At 35.9% G+C, this 11,073-nt stretch overlaps 2 protein-coding genes across 5 annotated transcripts; one reads left to right on the top strand and one right to left on the bottom strand.

Annotated features, from left to right (window-relative positions):
- Window positions 1-2,236: 2,236 nt before the first annotated feature.
- On the top strand, window positions 2,237-10,587 carry LOC104902175 (trihelix transcription factor ENAP1). 4 transcript variants are annotated; one of them, XR_008967183.1, is made up of 3 exons: window positions 2,237-3,350; window positions 3,989-7,484; window positions 9,537-10,587. XR_008967183.1 is itself a non-coding variant. In XM_010689876.4 (2 exons), exons 1-2 carry the CDS (start codon window positions 2,390-2,392, stop codon window positions 4,013-4,015), a joined length of 984 nt encoding a protein of 327 aa, XP_010688178.2. In that variant the 5' UTR covers window positions 2,239-2,389; the 3' UTR covers window positions 4,016-4,333. The 4 variants fall into 4 exon arrangements, 1 of the variants encoding a protein (XP_010688178.2); XR_008967184.1 differs by having other exon boundaries at window positions 3,989-7,006; XR_008967182.1 differs by having other exon boundaries at window positions 3,989-5,781.
- On the bottom strand, window positions 4,439-10,566 carry LOC104902176 (ARF guanine-nucleotide exchange factor GNL2). The gene is made up of 2 exons (XM_010689877.3): window positions 9,563-10,566; window positions 4,439-7,517 (listed from the first exon to the last, which is right to left on the bottom strand). Exons 1-2 carry the CDS (start codon window positions 10,564-10,566, stop codon window positions 4,439-4,441), a joined length of 4,083 nt encoding a protein of 1,360 aa, XP_010688179.3.
- Window positions 10,588-11,073: the final 486 nt, after the last annotated feature.

Below are 11,073 nucleotides of genomic sequence, written 5' to 3' on the forward strand. Positions count from 1 at the left end.
TATTTTTTTATATATACATTAGTGAGAGTATTAGGCCAAAGTTATAAAATTTTAACTTCCAAAATAGAAACAGGAACTAAATTTTGGAACGGATGAAATATAGGTTACTACAAAGATAGGTATAGATTTCATAAGTATTAAAGGTGGTTTCCAGGTGAGTGGTGACGGTTGAGAGCGGTTGAGAGGCGGGGTACACGGGTGGAGCATGCAGTTAATACGGTCCTAGTGCTTCGGACTTAAACTGATTTGGTTAGGTAGTAGATTTTCGAGCATGGTTTGACCCAATCCAATTTATGGGTTTCTATCTTGGCCTTACTCTCACTCCTTCCAATATCTAAGCCTAAAATGGGCCAGTTCTTTTGTTTAAGTGTGTTGGGTGAGTTTATGTTGAGCAAGTGTAGGATAGTGCAATTTGCTTGGTTAATTTGTGTATATATCTACATTGTAATTCAGAAACATAACTAGTGAACGGTCGGAGGATACCTCGACTTTCTACACTTTTAAATTTTTTAAGATAAGAAGAAATTTTCTAGGCTGTCTTACACATGGCTCATTCAGAGGCCTATTTTAAGTTATACACCTCCCAATCCTCTCCCCCTTAAATTCTAAACAAACGCTTGGGATAGGAATTGAACCATAGAGTGTACTAGAGAAAATGAGAAAAATCAACACTTAAGCCAACCCCAATTCTTAGTCTACATTTTCTAAATTATTGACAACGTATGTCGTGATGATTTTATATATAGTGTTACTTTGGTGTAAAAACATGTTAGTGTAAGAGATAAAAAAAAGCACAAATTATCAGAATGAACGGTCTAATTTTAACATAAAATTAGACGAATTCAAAATTGAATTTCTCTAATAAGCCTTTCCCATTTCACTATAACTCAACACTATACTAGTCATTATCCTTTCTCTTATCCTTCCTTTGTTTTCCTTATTCTTGAGCTACAATAGATAATTTCAAAAAGATTTACTTGGTAGTCTTACCAAACATATTAAATTAGTCATTATATGGTTTAAACTAGTCATTGAATGGGTTAAAGAATGTCATTGCTGAATAGATTAAACTGATTACGAAATAGATTAAACTAATACCTAAACAAATTAGACTAGCCACTATATTAAAAAAAGATAGCATGTTTTCTTCTTAATATTGGACTTGAGTCGTGCCTAATTTAAAGTTAAAAGTATGCAATCTCTTATAAGACCAATTGACCATTAATATATGTTAGTGCATTTGGTTCATTGTAACTCAAATACTTGATGTTTTTCCTTAAATACCAACAATATCATTTTTTTTTTTAGAAATGAACATATAATACTCCCTCCGTCTCAATTTAGTTGTAACATTTGTTTTTTCACGGTTTACGAGATGCAACTTCAAACATCAATATCTTGAGTTACATATATGAAAAAATTATAAAAATTATATATTTGGAAAATACAAATTGGGATGAATCAAACAAGATCCAACATGACTATGTTTTTTCTTATGTATATGAAGTAAAAGATAGTCAAAGTTATGACATGAATAGTGCCTACTGTCAAAATGTAGCAACTAAATTGGAACGGAGGGAATATTAAGTATAGTTGTTTATATTTTTTTTTATCTCCATTATGATTATTTATGAAGTGCAGTTAAACTTATGGAATTTTTTCCTTGGATAATGCAAAAGTGGGTTTTAATTCTCAAAATATGTCCAAAAAAATTAAAATTTCTTGCATACCGCCCACGTAGGATGGCACGCGAAACCGCTACTCAGAGTAGCGGTTTATTTTAAAATAAACCGCTACTGTGAGTAGCGTTTTATACACATAAAACGCTATCTCAAGTAGCGGTTTATAAATATAAATCGCTACGCTGAGTAACGGTTTACCTGCTCAAAATATGGTAAGCACATATCAGTTTCACTTGATTAATGAACCGCTACTTGAAGTAGCGGTTTACACAACAACAATTTTTTTTTTGTAAACCGCTACTTAAAGTAGCAGTTTTACCTAAGTTGAAAAGAAAATTTCTCGGCACTTGTAAACCGCTACTTCAAGTAGCGGTTTTACTTAAGTGGGAAAAAGAAAAATTCTCGCATGCCATCATACATAGACGGTACGCAGGGAATTTTTTTTTTTTGGGAATTAAAACCCACTTGTACATTATCCAAGGAAAAAATTCTAAAATTATGCAATGACATATGTGAAAAGTTAATCCTTATACTAATAGAGAAAGTACCGGAAACTATTTACTAAATAAAGAAAAGTACGATTACTGTCGCAAAACTGCCATCGTCGTGCACCTCTCGGCGTGAAGAAACAATTCTCTCTCCTAGGGTTTTTTTTCTTTCGAACAATTTCTCCTCCAAATTCATCAATTTTAACCTTCAATTTCACCATGGATCGTCGATCAAACTTTCCATATTCTCGCAGACCAAAACCCCCAAAAAGTTACGCAGAAGAAGACGACGACGACGATGAAAACGACGCCGTATTAGCAGGAATTGATGACACAGACGATGAAGAAGAAGACGACGACGAAAACGACGAAGACTTCAATGGTCACCGCCGTCGTCGCACACCGACACGTCATCGTCGGAAACAACGGAAGTTATCGACTTGGAATTACCAATTAAGCCCTAATTCATCAAACGCTTCTGATTGGTCGGAGCAAGGTACATTTGCGCTTTTAGAAATTTGGGGAGAGAGATTTCTTCAATTAGGGAGGAGTAGTTTGAGGAGTGAGGATTGGAGTGATGTTGCAGAGAGAGTTTCGGAGGCGACAAGAATGAAACGAAGCGTTTCGGATTGTCGAAACCGGTTGAACGCATTGAAGATGAAGTATAAGAGAGAAAAAACTAAAGTGATTGGATTAGGAGGTGGGATTAGCAAGTGGGTGTATTTTAAGAAGATGGATGTATTGATGACAATGTCACCAAGGCAGCTACAACAGCAAGAGCAATGTGGGTTGGCTTGTGGGGTTGATTCGGGCGAGTTCGTGTTTATGAACCCTCGAGTTTATTTGGATCATTCCAATGCCTCGGATGAGATGAGGGATAGTCCTGGGAATTCGGAGTCTGAGGGAGAGGAAGATGAGGAGGAGGATGAAGAGGAGGATGAGGAAGAGGCGGAGCAGTCTTATAGGATGTTGTCGGATTCAATTAAGAGGGTTGGAGAGATATATGAGAAGATTGAGGATAGTAAGAAGCAACATATGATGGAATTGGAGAAGATGAGGGTTGAGTATCAGAGAGAATTGGAGTTGCAAAAGAAGGATATGATGGATCGAACCAAGGCTGAGATTGCGAAATTAGGAGTAAAGGATGATCATGATAGTGATTGCTCTGTTGAAAATGTGAGTGAGTGATGTATTTCTGATCCTTTTGTAGTTTTCTTTTTGTTATGTTGAGTAAATGTTTTTCTTGTATATATAGTTGTGGTTGAAGTCGAGATTGAGTTTAAGGATAGAAATGGTAAGATGGTGATCAATATAGATAGCTATCTATTTGAAGAGTTGAATAACATGTTTGATATGAGTATCTTTTACTTCTACTTTTGGTTTTTGAGATTGTGTTTGTTTTTGGACTGCAAGTTTGTACTATTTATGTGAAGAACATGTTTGATATGAATGCTTAATCCCTGGATGTAATGCATTCTACAGAAGACCATTTTCTTGTATATATGTTGGCATTGCTTTATTGGCATCCTCTAGTGTGCAGCTTATCCTGTCGGATATCCTTTGTTTCATGAAACTTGGAAATGCCATTTTCATGCTGAGTTTTGATGATTCTATCACCATGGAATTGCACGAGACTTAAAATTTCAGATCAATTCATTACCATTAGTCGATTACCACCATTAATTACTGGCTACCATATAAGCGGAATGCATATTGAGTATATATCTCTGTAATAAGTGTTGCAATCTTGTTCTTATTTGTTTACATTTTGTAGCTGTCTGCAATAATGAATCTAACCTTAAGATTTACTTGTTTCAGTGGATGACCTCAGAAGGACGAAATTGATGAGAGCTGCTGTAAGTTCCTCTTCGAAGGGCAGGTTTGATAGGTACCTTCCGCAGGCTCAAAAGGCTAAATGTGTAAAGCAGTTGCTTAGAATCCTTAACTTGTATTTTCTGGTTTGCGCCTAGGCTTATGATCCATGTTTCTTTTCTCTTTCTAATTTCTATGAATCCTCTTCTTAACAAAAGTGTAACGTTATTGAAATTTTTTACATCAATAATTTATATAAGCATACTCGACAGTACCAGTTGACTGCTGTTTGAGATTTCCATCTGATTTCTTCAAATATTCAATATCATATTTGTATATTTTTACTATAAAGAGATAGAATTTGAGAAGAAAACTAAATGTAAGCAAGAAAGGAGACTGCTGTGCTATTATATACTCTTTATAAGATCAGAAATTTTAAGCGAACATAAATCATTATTAAGACGGGACATCGGGGAAGAGCTCCCCCTTCATTGATGGAGCTATCCATTGAATTTGGATGTAAGTTATCTCCCATAGATCATCATTTTCCTTTGGCACCAGAATCTCCCTGTCTTTCATTGCCGCGATCATCTTTTTTAATAAATCTGGTACTACTTCCTGCATTCTCGATGGACCGTGGACACCCAAATCCGCTTTCATGCAAGTATCCATCCTCCTCAACAACCCTAACCAGAAAGTCCTGAATCCCGGATTTTCTGATATTGACTTCAAGTATAGCAAGAATATGTCTGTTAAGAATTCCATGGCGTTCTTCAGGGTACCCTCCATGCTCCTCATCTCTCTCTCTGCATTCTCTCTCCGCGAGTAATCCAACATCTTTTCATGCAAATCATCGACCATTGCAAAGATCACATAGTTAAAGCAATTGATGCAGTTAGTTGATGTTAAGTCGAGTTCCTGTGCTAGTTCAAAGCTTTTTTTGAGACTTGCTACTGCTTGGTTTCTCACCTCTTCACGTCGTGCTAGACTTGTCTTTCTCAAGGCTTCTCCTAGCTTGACAAACAGATTTAAGGTGAAATTGCCATATTTACCGTCTTCCAATGAAGAACTGCTTGTCATGCTTGCATTGCTCATACTGCTTTCATGCTCACATTGATCTCTATACCATTGAATCAGCAAATTGACAGATTTAGCCATTAGATCCATTATTAGTATGTTCTTCTCCACCAGACTGGTTCTCAGGGCAACGAAGCCAAAAGCACAGTCGATGCAATATGTATAATTTATTCGGGACAGGTTTTTCCCGTCGGATAATAGCTGAATTATTGCCTCAACTGCTTGATCATAGTTTTCAGGAAGTCGACCATTGGCTGACAACAAATGCAAGAGTGTCTTCCACCCGATCTGGGTTTGTACATTGCCTGGGTATTCGATCAAAATTTTGCACACTGTTTGGATGATGATTTCACAGCAGGTATCAAGAATTTCCTTGTCAAGTTTCCACATTAAGTTTATTGATCTAAACATTACTTCTTCAGGATACTTGTCGGATTGGTGAGAAGAAAGGAGTTTGACACACAATTTGAAGAGGATTAGTGCTGCTTTTTCAGCAAATGGCACAGGAGAAAAAAGAGGGAACTGAGTAACTTGAATAATGTAGTCATTATAAGCGGGCCAGAAAGTGGAAAACCTGTCAATATTTGCATAAGCAATAGCGCCTACTAGATCCCAGCAGAAAGTGACTGTTTCTTCCTCCTCAACTGCTGTTGTGAATTTCTGCCCTTTTCCTGCAGCTGCAAAGATTAGAGATCTTCCCAGATTCAACAATGTTTCTGCAGGTAAATTAACCGAATCACTAAAAATTTTCCCGATTTTGCATTGTTGTATGACTTTCAGGTTCTGCTCAAACTCACTTCCACCAAGAACTAGTGAGTCTTCATTACTCTCCAATAACAAGTTTGAAAGCCGACCTGCTGCTATGGAGTTGTTTCCTCTGCCACTCCCAAATTTGGAATCCTCGCTGGTAGATCTTGAGTGGGACCCACCCTCTGCTGAAACTAAGGTATCATAGTCAACCACGGACTGGGGGAGTAGCTTAAGCCTTTTGAGTTTCAACAGACATTCGATGATATTTCTCCAGGCTCCCCTGATGGATCCTCCGAATTTATTAGCAACAGTGAAAACGGCTAGGGTTGCCATTCTCGGCTTTAAGTCATTAGCAAATATATATAGTGTCTCCTCTGCAGATGCATATGGATTTAGCAGGGTGGTAAATCTGCAGAGTGAAGCTACAAGCTCATCGAGGATGTCTTCTAGCCCATGTCGTGCAATTCTAGCCACTGAAATTATCCCTTCTATGCACTCATTGAGGACTTCATCATCATCAGCATGCTCAAATATTGCAGATAGAGCAGCAACTGTGGGACCCGCAATACTGCCAAACATGTCTCTACCTAGTCTATGATCAAAGTCACAAGCAATGAAGGGAGTCGTATACTTGGATCGACTTATCAGATCAATCCAACGGCTAGGGTTCATCTCAACCAATAAATTGGCTTGAGCAAATATTGCAATTGCATTGGTGGCAATGGATTGAAATAACTCTGATAGATACTCCCGAGGAAGGTCCTTCCCATTGTTAATAGCCCTGTTATTTCTGATAAATTCTTCCTCCGTCATTTTCTTCTTTACTTGTGGATTGTGCTGGTCGGTGTTTAACATGATGAGAGAGTAGCAAAGGATAAACACTGCATCCTTGGTCTCAAAGAGCTCAGATGATTGCTGATTAAAGAATCTCTCTGAGAAAGCCTCTAGTATCCTGTGAATCTTCTGGGATTCCCCGGGCAGTCTGAAAGTCTCTAAGAAGGTTCTCAATGCAGTGTCAAGAACTGCACCTGTAAAATCGAATAAGCTTGTGAATACATTCAGCACTTCGAGGTGAAACTCGTCTGGATCACCTAGATAATCTCCTATGGCAGTCTTATCAAGCCCTGGAGTGAACCGAAAGAAATAAGCAAAAGCTTTTGCATTTGGTGGATCTGGAATTAAGTGGGAAATTTTAAGGTACTCAAGACCTTTTTTCTCATCTTGATTGAAATGTGTACCAGCAATCAATAGTTTCCTCTTTTGTGCTTTCCTCAATCTTAAAGTATATACCCAGTTTTCCAAGTCATCTTCTTTTCTCACTGGCTCTTCCCAATAGGGTGAATACTCTGATATCTGAACTGGGAATGGTTCAAAGGAAACTCCTTCTCTTTCTCCGGCTTTGTTTAGTTTATCAGCAATGGCGTGGATGATTATGATTAAGCCTTCGAAGGCTTGAAGTTGCAAACTTGTTAAAGGGCTAGTCATAGGAAATGCCAATTTGCAGAGCAGCTTACCCATTTCCTCAAACATGTTGCAGCACGTGAAAGCACAGTCATAATTTACGTATGTCTCGATTAGAAATGTGGGTTGTCTGCATAGATTGATGATACCTTCAAGTGCAACTTCTTGATATTGCATTGAACTGCCAAATTTTGCTACTCTGAATAAAACAAAGGTGAAAAACGCTTCAAGCTGGAGCCGAAGTGACCTGCAAGATTATGAAAATAGCTTACCCTGTTTAGATTCTTTTGTACTTATTTATTGTTGTTAGTCATAGATGACATAAGGTAACAGTTCTGTGTGTATTTTTGTAAGAAAAGTCTTGTGGTTATGCAACGCTGGTATCAAATATGTGTTTTTCTTAATTTTCATTTTTCATTCATCACCATTGCAGACGTGGTATCGATTGAGAATGAAATCAATAAAGAAAAACACATACTTGGATTGGAGGTAAAATTGCATCACCACAGGCTGCTTGGAAAGACACAAAACATCATATAGTTTGGTGTAGAACAAGTTGCAATGACAGCCCTTCCTCATGGTCACCAACCAAGGGCAAATATGCCTTTATATAGCCTTATAATGAGGGTGCGGTGTCTTTCGCAAATATGTAGGTGCACCCATGTCCATGTAGCTCTTCATGCACCTCGAATTAAACTACGTCGTTTTGGTGTGTGTAGGCTTTCAAATACTACTTTTTTTTTTTTTAAAAAAAAAACAAGTGTATCTCCACAAATCCTCCACAATTCTCGCTAGTTGCATATCTTGCAGTTATATGCAAGTTTTGTTTGGTATGGCTAATTTCCTTTCTTTTATATAAAAAAGGGCTTTTTTTTTTGGAAGAAAAAATGATTCGTTATATTAAGTCAAAAATATTAGAATATGATTCTTTTTGATCAATTAGGTTTTTTTCCCTTTTGAAAACTGATATTTTTTTCTATAATGATATATGTTCTTTTTTATAAAATGAGATAATTTTAACCACGTGTTTTTTTTATCTAGAAATATGTCCTTTTAATGTAATTAGATATGTTCTTTTACAGATATTTTAATTTTCATTATGGGTTATGTTCTTTTTAAATGAGATATCTGATTTACGTGTTCTTTTTACCTAAAAAATATGTTCTTTTGATGTAATTAGATATGTTCTTTTATATTTTTTTATCTTTTATGACCTATGTTGTTTTTATAAAATGAGATTTTTTAACAAGAGAAATGAGATTATTTTAAACAATATGTTCTTTTTACCTAGAAAATATATGTGTTTTTCATGCACGTAATTAGGTATGTTCTTTTACTATTTTTTTGCAATATGAGCTATGTTATTTTTAAATGAGCTAGTTCTAAAGTATATGTTCTTTTTGCCTATATAGTATGTTCTTTTGATGAAATTGAGTATGTTCTTTCACATTTTTTGTCCATTATCATCTTGTTCTTTGTCTTATAGAATGAAATAATTTTAAAATATGTATTTTTTCACTTATATAATATGTTCCTTTAATTTAGTTATTGTTCTTTTTCTTTCATCATCCGCTTATTTTACAAGTGGAAAAGTTAGGTTTTTTGCTTCATGTTTTGAGATATTTTGGACAGAGAAAATAAATATACCAAATGTAACAATCAAATAAAGTCAAAGTAGGTGGTAAAGGAAACTTATAAATTATAATCTCTTGTTTTTGGGGAAAAAAATATAAGGAAACCTATCTCCTATTTTAGTGGGAAAGTAGTTAACTGCAAAGCAAGTTTTCAGCGGGATTTTTTGGAGTTTACAATTTTTCTTTTAATTAATTAATTTCCTATAGTGCAAATTTGCGATAGTTAAAGTGATGTGTTTTGGAGTAAGACCACGTAGAGGAAGGTGGTCTCTGGTCCACCATCCAAGCTTTGTCTTGTTCTCCACCAAATTGTCTGGTGTTTAGCTGAAATCTTTGGTACAAGGCTTCCTTTCACAAAATTATCACAAACTCATTACCATACAAGTCCGACCATGAGCATGTGTATGAGTGTGTTTATTTTATATAAACACGCATATAATAAAAAAATTAGAAAATGCATTTTATAAAATTTGATCCCATAACCTCTCGCTCTAAAAATTAGTTGTTGTTAAATAGTAGTTCATGTTTACTGACTAAGGTCCCGTTTAATGGTAGTCGTACATGGCCGGTCCTGTTACCATAAATTGTCATGTATACCAAACATGTCATCAGAGTTTAATTTTATGATGCAGGTGTAGCCAAAGAAGCGAGTACTAACCCGCGAAGGAAGTGATATGAATTCAAGACAGTGCTGCAAATCATGGACAAAATGAGGGCACTAGACCGAGTCCCATAATGGATCAAGTGGTGGAAGAGATCATCCCTCATCATCCTTCGAAGTTTAGGGTGGTTAGCAAATCCATCTCCACTCAATTCCAATGCTGTGTTAATCAACACCAAACCCAAGATCTGAATATTTTCATCAGTACTCTGAGATACAATCCCATCAATCTCAACAGTCTGAACCACATTCAACAAAGAACACAAGAACTGAAAAATATCCACCACACATCGGAGACTAAACCCAGAATTCACAATCTCATTTTTATCATCCAATTCCTCTGAATCCGACTCTGAATTCTCTCCTTCTTTCACTTGTATATCATTCAATCTAGAAAACACAGTTTGAGAAATCTCAAGCATTACAAATTTAGCAGTTCTATGAAGCAAATTGCCTCGACTTGATGATTGTTGAACCACTTGAAAAGCCGTGTTGATCACTCGACAAACAGATTCATCTTTCAGAAGGCAAGAAGCCGGGTGGGTCATGATGCCATTTAGAAGCTGGAGAACCTTCATTAGAATCCCTTCTTCTCTCATCTGATCCGTTCTTTCGATCCGACAACTTGTGGAAGCCATTACTAAAGAATTCATGGCTTCTTGAGCTCCTGGAGTTTTCTCGTCGAAAACTTGGAGTTTTAAGAGTTTGATGAGCGATGAAAGAGCAATGCTTGTTGCTGATGCTGGGACATCGTCGCTTTGAATTACATCTAAGAATGGGGAGAGGTAAATTGAAGGATCTATGTATTGCCATTGTTGTTGAGGATTGAAAATTAGTGTTCTTAAGGATTTTAGAGATTGTTGCTGGATTGTTGTGTCATGGTGATAATCTTCTGTGGTGGTTGAAGTTTCATATATGTTTCTTAATGCTGCTAAAACTGCACCCACTTCTGTGTTAATGGTGCATGAAATACCAATTTCTTTTCTTATGTATCTTGACATGGAAATTTTCTTTTCTTTTCATCAATTGTGTTTAATTTACTCTTTGCCTTAGATTTCTTTCTTGTTTTTTCCCTCCTTGTTTTTAGGTGTATTGGTTTGTTAGTGGATAAATTTGAGAAAGTTAGTTGCATGATTAGAAGAAATAGGACTTACTATTTTAATTTGCTAAATAAGTGGTTGTTTAGTTTTCACATTAATCTTTATTTGTAATGAGAAATGGTCTTGGATTTGTGATTATAAATTTTATCAAGTTTTCTTACCTTGAAATTCTGAGATAAGAAGCCCCTAACCACTTATTTAAAATTGAATTTTGTAAAATTATTGAAAAATGAAAACTTCAAGCCAAAACTCCTCCATGAAAGAATTCATTTTTGCTTTATTTTGCTGAATAGCAATATTGGAAAATAAAATTTATTTTAGAAATCTTGCTCTCATATTACCATGATAGACCATATCTGTAAGTACTTTTTAAGACGAGGCGAAATCCCAATTGTTATTTTTGTTATT

The sequence above is a fragment of the Beta vulgaris genome, chromosome 8 (genome assembly GCF_026745355.1).
Source record: "Beta vulgaris subsp. vulgaris cultivar EL10 chromosome 8, EL10.2, whole genome shotgun sequence".
Classification (NCBI taxonomy): domain Eukaryota; kingdom Viridiplantae; phylum Streptophyta; class Magnoliopsida; order Caryophyllales; family Amaranthaceae; genus Beta; species Beta vulgaris.

Bases quoted from the DNA above. Each gene is read 5' to 3' on its own strand.
- LOC104902175 (XM_010689876.4), top strand. From the start codon at position 2,390: ATGGATCGTCGATCAAACTTTCCATATTCTCGCAGACCAAAACCCCCA. The intron at 3,347-3,988 runs GTGAGTGAGTGA...TACTTGTTTCAG, and splicing joins GTGATTGCTCTGTTGAAAAT to TGGATGACCTCAGAAGGACG.
- LOC104902176 (XM_010689877.3), bottom strand. From the start codon at position 10,566: ATGTCAAGATACATAAGAAAAGAAATTGGTATTTCATGCACCATTAAC. The intron at 7,518-9,562 runs GTTAGTACTCGC...ATAATCTTGCAG, and splicing joins TCATATCACTTCCTTCGCGG to GTCACTTCGGCTCCAGCTTG.